The 17,579-nt window shown below is 45.5% G+C and overlaps 3 protein-coding genes across 3 annotated transcripts; 1 reads left to right on the forward strand and 2 right to left on the reverse strand.

The window, feature by feature from the left end:
- Positions 1 to 47: 47 nt before the first annotated feature.
- slc19a3a (solute carrier family 19 member 3a) lies at positions 48 to 2,986 on the reverse strand. Its single transcript, XM_030380642.1, has 7 exons — positions 2,750 to 2,986; positions 2,306 to 2,541; positions 1,517 to 2,030; positions 1,312 to 1,390; positions 1,016 to 1,208; positions 379 to 520; positions 48 to 281 (listed from the first exon to the last, which is right to left on the reverse strand). Exons 1-7 carry the CDS (start codon positions 2,894 to 2,896, stop codon positions 126 to 128), a joined length of 1,467 nt encoding a protein of 488 aa, XP_030236502.1. The 5' UTR covers positions 2,897 to 2,986; the 3' UTR covers positions 48 to 125.
- Positions 2,987 to 3,366: 380 nt separating this feature from the next.
- slc19a3b (solute carrier family 19 member 3b) lies at positions 3,367 to 6,712 on the reverse strand. Its single transcript, XM_030380644.1, has 8 exons — positions 6,353 to 6,712; positions 6,093 to 6,272; positions 5,640 to 5,805; positions 4,909 to 5,206; positions 4,524 to 4,675; positions 4,025 to 4,217; positions 3,799 to 3,940; positions 3,367 to 3,637 (listed from the first exon to the last, which is right to left on the reverse strand). Exons 1-8 carry the CDS (start codon positions 6,503 to 6,505, stop codon positions 3,476 to 3,478), a joined length of 1,446 nt encoding a protein of 481 aa, XP_030236504.1. The 5' UTR covers positions 6,506 to 6,712; the 3' UTR covers positions 3,367 to 3,475.
- Positions 6,713 to 7,736: 1,024 nt separating this feature from the next.
- Positions 7,737 to 17,453, forward strand: daw1 (dynein assembly factor with WDR repeat domains 1). Its single transcript, XM_030381687.1, has 13 exons — positions 7,737 to 7,823; positions 8,344 to 8,416; positions 8,528 to 8,672; positions 9,281 to 9,339; positions 9,580 to 9,702; positions 9,871 to 9,970; positions 10,213 to 10,320; positions 11,573 to 11,679; positions 11,861 to 11,963; positions 13,005 to 13,119; positions 13,340 to 13,416; positions 16,160 to 16,322; positions 16,671 to 17,453. The coding sequence occupies exons 1-13, from the start codon at positions 7,784 to 7,786 to the stop codon at positions 16,703 to 16,705; spliced, it is 1,248 nt and encodes a 415-aa protein (XP_030237547.1). The 5' UTR covers positions 7,737 to 7,783; the 3' UTR covers positions 16,706 to 17,453.
- Positions 17,454 to 17,579: the final 126 nt, after the last annotated feature.

Below are 17,579 nucleotides of genomic sequence, written 5' to 3' on the forward strand. Positions count from 1 at the left end.
CATTTGAAGCCATTGACAGTGGAGCCAAAACACACAAGGGACCAAAGTAGCAGTGCTTATTGTTTATTGTTTATTATGGATCCCCATTTGTTGTCGCAGAAGCGGCAGATACAATGCACTACTCTTCACAGTCTTTCTTCAAGGCAGACCCCAGGGTCTGGTGGATCACTTTTTGAAGAAGCAGGCTCTTCGCTGCATCTCCGCTCTTTCCAAATGGTGAACACTCCACGTATTGTGAATATAACTGCAATGACCGCAAAATAGCTGGAATATATGGTGAACTAGAGGGGAAAAATTGCATTCAGTGATGTGAGTGATTTGAATTTTTCTTTCTACAAAAGCATGTTGTAAGTCCGCTGTCCTGAACTGTCGACTCACCTGAGGGATGATGGCTAGGCCCAGCCCTCTGCTGTCCACCACTATAGCGGTAATGATAGTCTGCAAGACCAAAGCTCCGAAGTTGTTGACACCGAAAACCAGAGCATATCTTTCCATCGATAAGTCTGCTGCGATTTGGAACCTGCGGCAGACAGGTGCTGTGTTGGGTATATTGAGGTGAATTCCCCTTGTGTTGCACCTTTTGTACAGCCTTCTTAAGGGGATGAAGTTGAACTTAACTGAAAGGCTTTAAGTATGGTGCTTCTTTGTCAACCCCGTTTCCACATTTCACATCATGGGATTGGCAAAATAAAAATAATACTTGTCTACCGGCACACCCTTAAACCCCTCATCAAAAGCTTCCAAACCATCTATTATCGTATCACCTTTTTAAGGGCAGGAAGTTATTTTGAACCAAACATTACCGTGTGCATACATCTTTCTACTCCAATAAGCATGTGCCTGGTATATCAATGTCCCTGAAAGAACCTTGTCCTTTCAAAAATGTAGTGCCAAATATCGAATAGCTTATATTGATTTGGGGCGAACCCAAGCCAAAGGTTGGGAACCATCATCCTATCATCTACAAGTTTATCTTTGGAGCATCGTCTCATCCTCTTTTGAAGCGCAAACTCACGTCGCTATGGTGATCAGCAGCATGTACAGTCCCTTGAAAATAACATAGCCAGCATAGCACAGCCAGATGCTGCCCGTGAAGGTCATCAGGAAGAGAGCCGTGGCCTCCAGGCCTGAGAACGCACCCAGAGACAGCTCGCCCCAGTGGGACCAGTTGACCTGGAGGAAGCCTACACCATAGGCCGTTGCGGCACCTTCAACATAAACAAATATAGAATTAATTATGACTGAATGTTGGTGTTCATGCCAACTCAAAGACTATCAACAAAATCCATTCCTTAAACAAGTGCTTTTTACCAAACAGATTAGAAAAGGCTTCCACTCCTCCATTGTACATGGTGAAGTTTTCAGAAGGCTCGACATGTTGCCACAGCACCTAATGGAGGTATATTTGGAGTGCATTAGACAGGTTGATCCTCTAGTCACTCTCAGCTGCTGTTTTTTTTTAATGGTAAGTCTATAGTGTGTGTGTGTGTGTCTGTGTCGTTTCCCTAATGCACACCTGTACATAGTTGACGGTCTGGTTGTAGCCACAGGTGGCCATGGCCCACCACACGGACCAGTAGAGCAGCTGTCTGGAGGAATAACACTGGAGGAAGTCTGCCCAGAGCTGGAGAAGAACCTGCCCACAGCCAGCTGCACGGGCAGAACCCTCTCCTTCATCTCCCTTCTCTTGCGCTGTAAGTCCAACTGTCCCCCCCTCCCACCCTGCCTCTTCACGTGTGTCTGTTTCCGCCGACACCACTGCCCCCCCGGCCTCTGTCGACTTCCCCGAGCCTTCTGGGGCGGGGCCTCGGTGGCGGTGGAAGAACATGCTGCGCCGTGGCATGGGTAAGAGGCAGGAGGTGAGCAGGGCTATGGAGCTCATGACCATGGTGAAGACCAGGATGCCGCTGTAGGACAGGAGGTCGAAGCTCACCAGCAGCTGGCCCAGCACAGCCCCCACGGTGTAGCCCAGGAGCTGCACGCTGCGGCAGTAGGAAGTGGCCTTGCGGTAATGGGCCGGATCTATGACACTGCAATGGAGAATTATTGAAATACATGTACGCATGTTTGCTTTGCTGCTTCACTAGCTCTTCAGGCTCACCAGGGGGCTACATGATGGTTTTTCTTGGCTCTGCCTACCTATAAAGAAATTTGGGCTATATTGTGACCTTCCAACAACCAACAATATTATTTGGAGAAGCCCAATGACATCAAAGATAGGGTTTAAATCATATAGAATGTTACTAGTGGCATCTAAATCCTGATCCTTTCAACCAATGGGCTTACTCCCATGAACACACCCGACCTGTAGATGTAGGAGAAGTAGGCCACCTCGGTGGCTGTCACAACGCCGTAGAAGAACTCCATCGCCTGCATGGCCGCCACACTCCGCAGCCACAGCAGGAAGCTTGTAGTGATCAGCAGGTTCACACTCTGGAACACCACCACTGGCTTGTAGCGCAGCCAATCGGTGAGCAGGAACACGGGCACCAGCACGCACAGGTAGGAGTAGGTCCAAACTGGGAGGATCTCGTTGATCACCTGAACTCACGATTCATGCAAACCATGGATGTACAGCTCATGGGCACAGGACTGCCACAATATTTGGATTTGGATTAAACATCTCTAGAGAAATCTATTATTCTGATGCAATCACCACTCCAGCACAATCAGGAGCTAATTAATTCATAAACCAATTAGGGTCCCTTTATGAAGTTGGTTGGCAATCATTGACTGGGCTGGTCTCTACCTGCTCTGTGGTGAGGTTCTTGTCCGGTCCGGTGAAGAAAGGGATAAGGAAGGGTTCCAGGGGCTTCACGGTGCTGAAGAAGCCGTAAACACACAGTAGGATGGTGGGGTATGCCCAGCCGCCCCTCCATGTCTTCAACCTCTCCATAGGTCTTCCAAGCACTTCCCCAAACGATGTCAGGTTGTCCAGAGCTGTCCTGGTTTTTCTCTGAAACAGGTGTGCACGGTGGCTTCTCCACTGACAATGGGTAGCTCCACTTATTAATCATCAACCCGCTCAAAGGGCAGCTGACGACACTAATTCCCAACCTGCGCTGATAATGCATGTCGTTAATTCAAAAGCAGACCTTCTGAAAACGTTTTACTTTATTCATCTGTTTTGGTTATAATCTGATATCAAGATTTTTTTAAATGTTAAAGTGATACAGTGAACTGAGTATAACAAATAGTACATTCATATGGTGTAAAAATACCTAACTTTCCCACACAAGGAAGGAATGTCCATTAGGTCATATCTTCAGCTTCTACAGAGTAGAGGCACAAATTGAGGTAAAAATACCATGTTCATTAAACAGGCAGGGAGGTGATGGCCAACATAGTGTTCCTGTTTGCACAAATAGAACATATAGGACCCAGTTAAATATTCCACATTAAAAAGGTATCTAGCAAGGTAGCCGCTCTTGTTTTCCAGTGTTTTGGCAGTGGCTTATGAGACCCTCGGCTCATATCAAAAGCGTTCATCAGCATTGAGAATGTCCACACTGGGCTCTGGTTTTGGTTCCTTAGTATCGGTTTGTCCAGGGCAACGAGCATGTGCGCTTGCTGTGTATATCCCTCTGGTCAGGAAGACCACTGAAATGGCACCATAGTAGCTACCATAGACGATGAACTAGAGGTTGGGGAAGAGAGAAACAATATACCTTAAAATGAAAATCAACAAGCAGTTGATTCTGAAGGTGTAATCCTTATTATCCACCACCAGGTGTCCCTCTTATCCTGCTTGATAGTTGATGACTGTTTTGTCTATGTCCATCACCTCATCTTACAAACCTGCGTCACGATATCCAGCCCAAGCACTTTTTCATCCACTACGATGGCGGTCAGAATGGTCTGCAGGCAAAGGGCTACAAACGTGTTGATTCCAAACGTCAGCGCGTAACATTCCATGGAGAGATTCGATGCGATCTGAAACCTAAGAGGAGACATAGGCATGCTCCTTTTAGTTAGAATATTCTGCACATTTCGAAAGATTATGCCATGTGCACGAAGGACTCACGTGGTGATGGTGATCAGCAGCATATAGGAGGCTTTGAATATCACGTAGCCAGCGTAGCACGCCCAGATGCTGGTGGTGAGTCCCATGAGGAACACTGCCCCCGCGCCCACAGACGAGAACATCCCCAGGGCCAACTCACCCCACACGGTCCAGGTCACCTTGACGTGGCCCGCCGAGAACGCTGCGGCAGCCCCTAGGTGGAGGTTAACTGTTATAGCCTGTTATTGTTGTGCCTACGGAGATAATATTTCCCTCCCCACCATGATGCACTATGCAGGGAGGATGAGGATGGCTCAACCTGTTGGACTAGTGCGCGGGATCGATTCCGACAATCTCTCTGCATCGACCCACTTTTCGGTTTATCTTCACTGAACTTATGACGCATACAAAAAATAACATGATCAAAAGATGTCGGTTTTAGTTAAAGGAAGTCTAGAAGGAGGGTGATCCCTACTCCCTTTTTCTATCGCCCTTGGTAAAGCAAGTGGAACCATCTTACCCACGAGGGTGCAGACAGCCTCTACGGCCCCGTTGTAGACGGACGAGGTTGAGGACGGCTCAATGTGGTCCCACATCAGCTGAACGTAGTTAAAGACCATGTTGTAGCCAGCCGTGGCCAGGGCCCACCACAAGGACCAGCAGATCACCTGTCTGGACGAGGAGCGTCATGTTCCCATTATAAAATGTAAAAACAAATACTTTTATGGATTAGGGCCATAATATTGTATGTATATGTTATATACATAGACAATATGTTCTAACAACCCAAAATACAACCCTCTCAATCACATAGGGAATCAGATCACACAGGAACATGCTATTAAAAGACAAAAAAGTGTATCGGAATGATTGTATTACATGAAATATAATAATGCAATAAATGCCTGGATGAGTAGGACTCTCGGAAGCTTCTCCAGAGCTGTCTGCCAGTGTGAATGATGTCATCCCTGGCGCACAATCCCCCGCTCCGGTCCTTCTCTCCATGCGGTGTCACGACCACAGCCTGGTCTCCAGCCCCCTTCATCCCCGTCCCCTCTGCCCGCTGTGGCTGGGAGTGGCCGGTGACTGCCCTGTTCCCTTTGAAGAACACCCCCCGCTGGGGCATGGGCAGCCAGAAGGACACCAGAAAGGCCACGCTGACGATCCCCAGAGTGATGGCGTTGATGTAGAAGTAGTCCACCCCTGTCACTCAGGAGTTGGGGAAGAGCTCAGTATCGGACAGGGAGCTCCGGTGGTTGGTGGCACAGCAGTGTGTTTTGGATTATTCTTTATTATCCTCTCTGAGTCTAAACTGTGCTCCAATGGCTCACTTGTAGGATGTTCAAAAGAAAATGTACCTACATTATTATTAGCCTTTATTAGGATAGCATTATCATAGATTCCTCGTACCTTATCCATAGATTTTCATTACACTTTTAATGATAAAAACATAAATGTCAATTGCAAAAAAACAACGTGAAGATTGATTACTTTCTAAGCTTTGTCATTAAAGTAGCTCATCATAAGACATTGGTCATTCTAATTCTAACAGTAACAGGTAAAATAATTAGGTGCTGAATTCCTTTTTTCAGTGTTCCAGCATTGCAGTATATGCTGTGTTTATCCCAAAGCCTACCTGCTACGGAGATGAGAAGCTGGCCAAGGCTGGCTCCAAAAGTGTATCCGGTCAGCATTGCACCACGAAGGTAGCCCGTAGCTCTTTGGTACTTTTCAGGAGGTATCATGCTGTAGATGTAGGAGAAGTAGGCCACCTCTGTGGAGGTCACCACAGCATAATTCACCTGTTTCCAAGCAGAGTATATGCAAAGGGAGATGTATACATTATGTATTGCATGTACACAGGTTTTGTATTTGCTTTTTAACCATCATGCCTCCACAAGCCTAAAGGCACATTTTCTCCAGAAGTATGCTGGTAAATAAATATTAGGCTTACACAGTGAACAGCTTTTGAATGACTAAGAGAAGGCCAAACGCTACATCGGATAAGCGTATCATAAATACCAAGGATCTAACTCTTCCCATTCAACTCATCTGGGATGACATGTGTGTGTTTGTATTGTCAATGGACCTGGAGGAACGCCATGGCAGGCAGGCCGGGGGCGAAGCAGAGCAGCACATAATTGGTGACCAGGAAGAGCCCCTGGACGATGATAATGGGCTTGTACCGCAGCAGGTCGGTCAGCAGGAAGACTGGGAACAGGATGGCCAAGTAGGAGTACGTCCAGATGGGGAACAGGTAGTTGGTCACCTGTTGGTAAGGGAGTGAAGGGGAATTATAGGGTTATTATCAAATAAATCTGTCAATTGAGGTGTGTGTGTGTGTCTTACCACTTCTGAAGAAATGTTTTTGTAAGGACCAATGAGGTATGGGGTGAGAAAAGGCTCGGCAACTCTGCAGTTTGCAAAGAATCCGTAGAAACAGAGGATTGCAGTGGGATATACCCAACCAGAAGACCTAAGCTTAGGCAGTACGTGCATCATGCTAGATCTATCTTCCTGGTCTATAAGAGTGGATGAGTCCGACGTTTTTTGCTTTGTTTCAAACAGAAGCAGCCTAGAGAAGAACCTAGATATCTGTGCATTCTCACTTCTGTATGTCTGGAAATGGCCAGGTTTGTTTGAGGACTTTAACCTCTGAAGTTCAGAATAACAGGCGTATTTGATGGAAAGATAAGGAATCTTCGTGCAGTAAAGCTCCTGACACTCCCCCACCACAATCAGCTTGCTATACAACTTATAACACTGTTATCTGGTAACCGATCAGTGTTTTAGCAGTTAGTAGACTCTCAGAGTAACCACTGTCAAGTAATTTGCTACGTTGTTGATCGTTGCTTGCAATTCACCAACTCCTCAATGTGTTCCAACAGGTTGGAATCATTCAGTCTGACAAGAGAAAGCTATAGGACACAAGTGGGTTCCCTTCAATTAATTAAACAATCCGGGGAAGTATCTAATAAAAAAATAAGCAGTATTCTTGCACTACAACACGGATCAGGAGCAGGAGCCTCTGCGTCGGCTTGCAAGTGACCAGTGGTCAATTTCAGTTTGACAAAACTTGTCAAACTCAATGTGTATTGTTATCTGCCCATTGAAACTAATCTGTTTGAATATTTCTTCATCTTCTGCCTTGTAAGAACCATCGTTGTAGATTTCCTAACTGCTCAGATGATTTCAATAACAGTGTAAATCGAATATAAATAATAGGGTTAATAATGAAATAATTGAGAATCAAGAAAATGGATTTCATCTGATCTTTTGTAAATGACCTGCTGCATGTCCACCTCCTGGGTAGCTAATTTGTTCTGGGAGCAGCTGAGCTTCGCTCAAAGCAGGCCTGTGTAGTGCTGGAGGATGTGCGGAGAGAAGAATAGAGCTCCCTGCAGAAGATTTCTGTGGACCAAAGCCTGTTACTGGCCAGACAGGATGGACTTGACCTCCTGGACAACAGGGACACACGTGTATTGGCACAGGTAATGCAGCTCGTCTGTCATTCCTCCTTGCGCTGTGCATAATCAGTGATATGTCACTTGCTATGCGTAGATTTTCTCTAAATTTCGATTTATTTTATTTAACGACAATAAATAGGTCGAAACTTTATGAAATGCATTACTCGTAAAACCATGGTCCATGTAGTCCTTTCCTGCGGCAGAATGCCTCGTTTAGAATTCTTGTTTCCTGTTAACCCATAGTTCAGCCGTTGTCCTAGCAACGGTTTGTTGACAGTACCAAGAGGCTCCTTCTTGCTGCATCACATGCAACATGAAACTCAAACGGTTTCTTATAAGATACTATCCACCAGGTAATTCATATTTATTTATAATAATGCACTTATTTGTGATAGTGCAGAAAATATGTTCCAGGTTGTCTGAATTATTAACGAATCAGCGGTTGGGTTAACTAAACACTAAAGCTAATTGTAAACAACTAAGAGTTCACGAATAACATGCTAGCTATCTATGCGTCTGACCAGATTATACTCTCATTTGTAGACTGAAAGTAGGATGAGCTACAAAGTATGATACGATCGGCATCGTTCACTCTGTAACTCTGTTCATTAGTATTGTTGCTTTACTTGTTTGCTGTGTCTTTTTTCCATTATTTATTTAACGAATGCTGATGATACGATTTTCAATGGGATCTCTTCTGAATTAACTGTAAAGCACATTGAGGTGCCCATTTTGTGTGAAATGTGCTATACTAAGCATAATAAAATACATATAAATTAACTTAAGTGGTTCACAGACTCTACTTGCTGCTGACTCAGAAACAGCCATAACAGCCATACACATTTTTCGTTGTTTATGTTTTTCTTTTGAAAGGTATCATCCTAGAGTATGAAAAAGGGGGACAGTTGAGAACCAAGTCCATCGATTTGCTGGAATTGTCTCCAGAGTGAGTGCATTATATTATGTTAATTATCCTAGCCATACATCACACATACTTGTTTTTTATGTATGATCGATATCTGGCAAAGGATTTGATCACTGCAATAATTCCTTGCAGTTCTGATCCAGATGAGTTGGTGGCTGAGATCAGGGAAACTGAACCACTTGTCACCGAGACCCGTGTGGAGCAGGTCAAACTGCTGATCCTCCGACTCAAGCAGAAGCTGTCCCAGAGGGAACACCAGAACGTCTATCTCTTCAAGGTAACCAGAAGAAGACCCTGTGTTTATACAACTGGACACCCAGTTGACCTGCCATCCCTGAGTAAACCAGTCCTCTTTCTATATAAAGGAACATTTTGAGATTACATTTTCCGACCTACACACTACACAGGGTTGATTTGGAAATTGTTGACCCGTATTTGTTACGCAAGATGTCGTTCACCCTGTCCTGATTGCATTATCATACCTTGTTCCCTTGTACACTCTTTGCTGAACCACTTTGATGAACACTGACAAAATGATCAAACTGTGCGACCATGTTCTTAATGCATTTTCCAGTTATGCCCCCACATTAAACAATGTATCTAATCAGGATTAATTTTATAGCAAATCAGAGGAAATAGTTAACTAAATGTATTGAATGCTAACCTATAATAAGTGACTAGTCCAATGTTAATGCATCAAAGCCCCACTAGAGAGCAGCAACTGGTAAAAAACGGCCTTACCACGACATCAAAGTCTGAATAATTATGCACGGGTATGAGTATCACACAGATTATAGATGGGCATTGAATTAATGCAGTTAGCTAAGTACGTTGCCTCAGAGAGTTCATATTTTTGTAATCTTCTCCTCTGTTTTTTTTCTGCAGGCCCTCCAGGCACATATATTGCCGCTGACAAATGTTGCCTTCAATAAATCAGGTTCGAGGTGAGTTTATCTATAACACCCAGTGGAGGGCTCTGGGTTTCAGAAAACCCCAGGCAGTTTATACAGTTGTTGGGTGCTCCAAGATAAACAGTACTTTCTCCCCCCCCTGTCTCTCTATCTCTAACTCTTTCTTTCTCTTACCCCTCTCCCTTCCTCTCACTTCCCTCCCTCCCCCCCTGCCTCTCTCTCTCCCCCTCTTCCTCTCGCTTTCTCTCTCTCTGGCTCTCTCCGCCACTGCAGTTTCATAACTGGGAGCTATGACAGGACATGCAGAATATGGGATACCGCGTCGGGGGCCGAGCTGCACTCACTGGAGGGACACAGGAATGTTGTCTATGCTATTGCATTCAACAATCCCTATGGGTAAAGAAACCGTGGTGTCCATTCCCATTGATGCCATCTAGGTTCTAAATCACGGGGGAACCAAGATGGCCACTGGGTGAATAAGGCCCATGGACTAGCACATACCTGTTTGGATTGTTCACATTCTATTCTAAGTTAATCACAACATCTCTTCTCTTTCCTCTCCAGGGACAAGGTGGCCACCGGCTCCTTTGATAAGACCTGCAAACTGTGGAGCTCAGAAACTGGGAAATGTTTGCATACCTTTCGTGGACACATGGCTGAGATAGTATGTGGGCCCACTTGGTGTTTAGTTAATTCTTTGATTGACTAATGCTCCCCGATGGTACTTGCTAAAATCCAACTGGGATAATTGAACAACAACAACTATGGTCTTATTCACATACAGTAGGAAAATACAGAGGGGTGGGTTCTGAAACAAGTGGGGCTCGTCCTGACCAGTCCTGCGTGTTGTGTTGGCAGACCCAGAAGCTACTAAGCCCTGACAGTGTTGTTGTTGTGTTGGTGTAGGTGTGCCTGGCGTTCAGCCCCCAGGGTACGCTTGTGGCCACGGGCAGCATGGACACCACCGCCAGGCTGTGGGACGTGGAGGGTGGCGAGGAGGTGGCGACTCTGACAGTGAGCTTCCGTTGTTCCTGTCTTGATGCTCACCCCAGTGTGCCGGACACGGCTGCTGAGGGCATACTTGAGACTTAACACAGCTCTCTCTCTTTCGCTCTCTCTCTCTCTCTCTCTCTCTCTCTCTCTCTCTCTCTCTCTCTCTCTCTCTCTCTCTCTCTCTCTCTCTCTTTCTCTCTCTCTCTCTATCTTTCTCGCTATCCATCTCGATGTCTCTCTGTCACTGCAGTTCCATATGCAGCACACAGATCTACTGAAGAGAGTGTTTTTTTTCTCTTCAGGTCAAAAATACCTGATCAATTGTGACCTGAAACATTTTCTACAGTTTATTTGGATAGAAGTGTCCAGCAGTCAAGTTGTTTGAACAGCCAGATCACAATATTAGGAAAGTACTGCACATGAAGAGGGGGGGGTTGAAGACATGGTGACTTGGCCCTAACCTTAATCCTTTTGTCCACTTTGTAATTCCATTAGAAGCGTCGCACTGTCCTCACATCCAGCTCTGAAAAAGTTCACAGTCATTTATTCATTCACTGGAATGACTATAAGGACCGTTTACAGAGGGCTGTTCATGCAAGTGGATGAGCACCGCCTCCTGCATCTCTCTCTCTCTCTCTCTCTCTCTCTCCCCCCCTCTCTCTCTCTCTCTCTCTCTTTCTCTCTCTCTCTCTCTCTCTCTCTCCCCCCCTCTCTCTCTCTCTCTCTCTTCTCTCTCTCTCTCTCTCTCTCTCTCTCTCTCTCTCTCTCTCTCTCTCTCTCTCTCTCTCTCTCTCTCTCTCTCTCTCTCTCTCTCTCTCTCTCTCCCCCTCTCTCTCTCTCTCTCTCTCTCTCTCTCTCTCTCTCTCTCTCCCCCCCTCCATATGCCCTCACCATGGGATGGGGACTACAGCAGTAATGTATTAATAGGGTAATGTTCACCTACTCCATGGAACTAATGGACTCTCTATTTTCCCAGTGGTGGTGCACCCTGCGGTATGCTGTGGGACTGGAGCTATGTTGCACTAAGACCTTGTTTCCCTGAAATTCAGCCTCTTTTTGATGCAGTTCTTTGATCTCAATATTTGTTATTTCATTATAATAAAATAGAAAAATGAAATCATCTTATATATGTTCATAAATGATTGATAAATAACAACGGACCGATGGATATATCCAAATGAATGAATAAACAATCCACTATTATGTTGGTCAAATGTTTTTGAATTGTGTCTCTAATGTTTTCTGGTTCTTGTCCTCTGTGTTGTTGATCCAGGGTCACACGGCAGAGGTTATCACCGTGTCCTTCAACACCGTGGGTGACCTGCTCCTCACCGGCTCCTTCGACCACACTGTCTCCCTATGGGAGGTGGCCTCAGGCAGGTCAGATTTCTCCACACCACACCCAGTGTGTGCGTGTGTGTGTGTGTGTGTGTGTGTGTGTGTGTGTGTGTGTGTGTGTGTGTGTGTGTGTGACGCAGGCCATTGGGGAAAGGCATTTGTCTGACCGTGGGGGAATGCCCTTGATTGATTTACCATACATGAGTGTGTGTTTTGCCCTCAGACGTGTCCACACCCTGATGGGCCACAGCGGTGAGATCACCAACGTCCAGCTGAACTGGGACTGCTCTCTCATCCTCTCCGGCTCCATGGATAAAACCACCAAGGTGAGCATGGAGCCCGGTGCTTGGGGCTAACAGTGGCAGCATCATGGGAAAGATGGATCCACCAAATACAGAACAATAACGAATCTGCTCCCTGCTCCAAATTAATATTTGTTTTGTATTTTAGCATTTTACTAAATATTTTTCTCATTCAGAAAATATGGGGCCTTATGGTAAAGACTGATATAGAAGGTGGTTGCTCTGGGTTTCAGTACTCAGTTTATGCAGCCCTTGCATCCAGCAGCTTCACGAGCAACGTTGCAGTCCTTCACACGCTCGCACGTCTCGACTTCCTTCACATCTCACACTCCATTTCTCCCAAGCTCTAAGCCCCCGTATTTAAACACAGGAAATTAAATCCCCAAATCTTAAGTTCCTTAATTATGCCGGGAGATGAGTCAAGCTCACGAGTTAAAAAATTATTCACACCGCTGCGATCCTCTCGAGGGTACGTACCAAATGAGGCTACTCAAGGCAGTTAACGGCTGCATGCTTGTGTGTGTGTGTGTTAGTCTGTGTGTGTGTGTATGTTGGTGCTTATCGTTTCCCCCAAATGACGTGCGCTCCAAAGTGCTCGCCGCCCCAGTTTCGGCCTGCTTATGTACTGTGAAATTGAACTGAAGTCCCTTGTTTTTTTGGATTCAATGTTTGACTTAGTGTGTGACTTAGCCATTCTGTACAGTGAAAAATCAAACAACGGTACCATGGTCACCTACCTAGCAAGAATACACAAATAGCAGGAATGATTCATCTATTGTTGTGCATTTCATACATAAATACATGTATGTATGTATGTCAATTGTGACACTTAATGCACTCCTGACCATCCCTGAAAAGAGGGTTCCCCCATTCTGCGTTCCTCGTCAAGATTTCTTCCTTGTTGATTAATAGATTTCTTTCTTGCCCTCTTGGGGGCTTGGGTCAGGGGCGTGTAATAAATATTTGACCTGTTAAGCCCTTAAAGACTGTAATGGTGATTGAGGGTTATACAAATAAAATTGAATTGAAATGAATTGATTTTAATTGAATTTCCATGTTCCCTAGCTGTGGTCTGTAGAGGATGGGAAGTGTGTGACAACTCTGACCGGGCACACTGAAGAGGTGCTGGACGTGTGTTTCGACCTCACCGGGCAGCTTATTGCTACTGCCTCGGCTGACGGTAATGTTTACACACCAAACCCTTCACCCTCAAATTATTTAGTTTCTATCTGTTTTGGAATAGCATTTAAGTGTATCATACTGAACAGCTTTTATGTTTTTATTGTTCGGATTTGATTTACAAATGGTTAATCAAGAATAACCAACCATTAACCACGGTGAAACGAGATTAACCCTGTAAAACAATAAACCAGCTGGTCTATGTACTCTGTCCTGCACAGGCACAGCACGGGTTTACAACGCAGCCACGTATGAGTGCCTGGTGATGTTGGAGGGCCACCAGGGAGAGATCTCAAAGGTGAGTCACTGGGCCCAAAATGGCGGCTCTGTCATGGCTGTGGATAGATATTTTATGGCAAAGATTAGGTAGAGCGGCAGTTGGCGGATCACAGAGTCCTATTTCTTGTATATAAAAATAGGCCCGTTGTTGTTGTCAAATTTAGGAGGGGTAAAATGCACGGGATTACCTGCTGGTTCAGTGGCCTGCGCTGGGGGGGGGGAGACACAGGGGCAATACAAGGCTGTGTGCTGTGGATGAGCAGTGATGCGTGTAGGTTTAAATGGGCTTGGCTTAGGGGAGGAGGTGGGGCCCTAAGTCAGGTACAGCCCTGTCAGTTGCAGTTAATAGAACCCAATTTCCACCGTCGGAGATGCATCCAATTGTCACTGAAGGGTAATATATGTGAACATGCTGGATCGCCTGGATGGTAGTCCTTCCCCTGAGGGTGGCACTCTCATATCTTGATATTGAAATGTAAAGATATGCCTTTTCGACTTTGACCCTATTTTCAGATGATTCAGGGTGTTTTTTTTTAACTGGTCCAGTATTGAGCGAGAACGATGCAGTTTAGTCCATTTTAGTCCTTTTGCGCGCTGTCAAATGTATGTCCCCTAAAAGTGCCTGTTTTTGCCACTGACAGGCCCATATAGTTATAATAGATTTAAGTGTCTCGACAATATCTTGGAACGAAATAAATAAAAAATCTGTCCTTGGCTTTTTGCCTGATCCGGTCTGTTTGTCAACCAAGTCCCTCTCAAGGACAATTCTCGTTCTGAAATCTGGTTGCTGCGTTATTGTTGGAAATTGTAGTCTTTGTCCTTACAATTTCAACTCTCCTTCACCCAATTATTTCAGATAACAAAAATACAACCAAAATATACTCTCATCTCTCCAGCTCAAACACATCTGTCCACCTTTCTTATTCTACAACAGCGAGAATACAATATAACAAACAGATCAGATCAAGTGAAAGCTAAGAAATAACAAAGTATATCTCTGTAGGGATCCTGTGTATAATGTAAGAATATAACCTGGGGCAAAAACAAGCACTTTCAGAAGACGTTCATTGGCTGATTGGCTGAAGCATAAATGGTCCCCATTAGTTCACATACACCAACAATCGTTGAAAACAGGGTCTTTTTAAAAACCTGTTGCTCTCCTTTAATGCGGCCAGGCAGCCGAGTGCTAGACGCTCAGCAGGCGAGTGCAGCCCCCAAGGGATGGGTCAGATGACTAGTACATTGCCTAGGCGGTTAGTCGTTTGACCTACTGGCAGGTGTGTTTAAAGGTCAGGACTACTTCAGGGTTGGATGTAAGATATGGCTCCCCTAGAGCGTAGCCTCAAGGCATACAGGAGTCAGGATGGGAACACGCATGTAGCGGGCGTCTTGAAGGAGACACCTTAAGACGAATGACCTCATCGCTCATATTCACCCGCTCTTCCCTGGAGCGTCTTTGAATTCAGAGCAGGTAATGTTCCACTGGAGCTGCTCCAGGTCATTCATCATCATGGACCCCGAAGAGCTGGCCTATTGCGTGGTGGGTGGCTGTACATGGGTCCTTCATGGTTGCTGTGGAGGGATAGCGGGTTTGGGCCACTGCGTAAGGGATCCGGGTTTGTCCGAAGCCTAACGTTTAGGCAGCCTTATAGAAAGATGGCTGCGCCTTAATGACATGTGGCGATTATACTTTGTCCACACATCCGACCAATCCTTAACTTTGAGCTACACAAAGATTGAAATTTATTTTTAGCGATATAAATACATGTATATAATATATATAAATATATATGGCTGATATATATGTCTGAAAGCATACAAGGTAGGAGTTTTGAAGGTAGGAGGCGGGAGTGCAGCACCGAAGAGAAGAAAGTGTGTTTACCTGCATTGCATCCCCCCCTCCCCCTAATGAACAGACCTGCTTGGAGGATTATGACACTAATCTCTCCCTAACAGGACAACACTCTCCCCGCCCGCTATCACCATGCCTGTCAGTCGTTCCACTCATCGTTACTCGTCCGGTTTCCTCTCTTTTCTTTTCATGCTCTTTTCCACTTTGCATGTTACAATTTCTGGATACCATTGTTTTCCTTTCCCCTCTTTTAACCCCCCCCCCGCCTGGCCTGTTAGACCCCGTCATGTCCAGGGAATTGATTAACAACAGAAATACCCCTTTGAAAAGTGTTCAAATACTATTATGGATGAATAGTATTTTTTTTTTGTCGCTACACCCGTCCAAGCTCTCCTACTCAAATCCAACTCTTTTATCCCCCGTTTAGCCAGATGATATCGGGACCTTCCTGAGGCATATTCCATCTCCTGTCCGCGTAATAAAAACACACTTCTCTTTTATGGTGTTCCCTGAGCTGGCATCGTTTAATCATGACTTCCTTCATCCAAGCAAGTTCTCTAAAAGGCCATCTGAGGCCCTCCAGCATCCAGGCTCTAACCCCTACGACGTCATGCCTTCTTATTTATTTGAGTCACCTAGTGAACGGCGTTAATCCGGGTAGAAGGCCCCTATAATGTGGTGACCGTTTAAAATGTCGGCTGGAATGTAATAATCGTGTCGACAAGGTCACCGTTTTTTTTGTTTGCTTCTCCTTTTCACTTTCATTTTTCTTCTTCTTTTTCTTTTACACACTTCCAGACACATCTATTTCATGCCTCTCTCCACACTCAATCAGCCTCACAAAAACACACACCTCCGGTCTGTCCTTACGTCCTCTCTCCTCACTCACTCTGTGTTTCCCTGCTGCCAGATCAGCTTCAGCCCACAGGGCAGCCGAGTGCTGACTGCCAGCTCTGATAAAACGGCCCGTCTGTGGGACGTGGCGTCGGGACGCTGCCTGCAGGTCCTGGAGGGCCACGCTGACGAGATCTTCTCCTGCGCGTTCAACTACGAGGGCGACACCATCATTACAGGTGTGCACACGCACACACACACACACACACACACACACACACACACACACACACACACACACACACACACACACACACACACACACACACACACACACTAGCCGTCACACAATCAGACACACACATACAGGCGCACACGCGCTGAGCGAACACGCTGACAACCACGCACTGTCAAGATTGTAGCCTTGAGCCGAAAATAAAGCGTTCTGCTCATACCTGTCAGGAGCACTTAATGACAAAATTTAAAATAAAGAACCACGCTCCACCGTGCTTCCTCTCTCCCATCCGCCACTCCCCACCCCACCCCACCCCACCTCCCCCTGTGCAACTGTCTCTGCTCCTCTGCAGGAAGTAAGGACAACTCCTGTCGGATCTGGCGCTGAGCGGCGCAGTGACTCACCGGCCCCCTCGGAGACACAGGGGGGGCCATCGGCTGGAGGTCCAGCCAGCAGGTTTATGTTATTTTTTCACTTAAAGAACCCAGAGTGCAGACTAGAGCATTCATTCCCGTGTGCCCCGGTCTCGGTGGGTCGATAATCGTCTGGATGATGAGCCCGTTATCCCCATGATCCCAGAGCCATTGATCCAGAAGGGGATTCGTTTTTTTTTTTTACAGTGGTCTCCTTGATCTCTGCAGCAAGGAAACATAGTGAATGTGTGGATCACCCATTTTCTATCACCCAAAGAAGAACACACATCTTGATAATACCACCACTCCAACTGGAAGAAGGAAGAGAACAACTTTGTATTTTGTCATGATTCCCGACATGATTTGTTGGTGGAGCCTGAGCCGGAACTTACTGTCCTCAATGTTGTCCGGGTGGAAAAACACATCAGAGCCGATGCACTTATAAGGACAGTGGAGGCCGTACTTGCTGTGTTGATGTGTTTCTCGGAATACGGTTATTCTTTCGATGAGAAATAAGGGTAATCACAAAGAAAATTATGTAGCTAACAAGGTTAAAATGTATTACAAGGCGTGGTGTTGTCATGGCTCAGAAGTTGCCATTATAAACCCATATATATATTGATTTGCATGTGCCGTGTTCTTGTGAATTATCCATTATTATAAATTGATCAGTATTTATTCTACATAATAATAAAATACTAATGATAGGGTTAGGCTGGTGACGACAGCTGATCGGTCCATTTCCTCTGTCGAGTCTAGTTAAGCTCTGTCAGTGTGTGCCGAATTATCTTTTCTAGTTTTTTGAAGCAGCACATTTATTTCAACGTCTCCTTCTTTATTAGAAAAAG

This window comes from Gadus morhua, chromosome 16 (assembly GCF_902167405.1).
Source record: "Gadus morhua chromosome 16, gadMor3.0, whole genome shotgun sequence".
NCBI classification, from domain to species: domain Eukaryota; kingdom Metazoa; phylum Chordata; class Actinopteri; order Gadiformes; family Gadidae; genus Gadus; species Gadus morhua.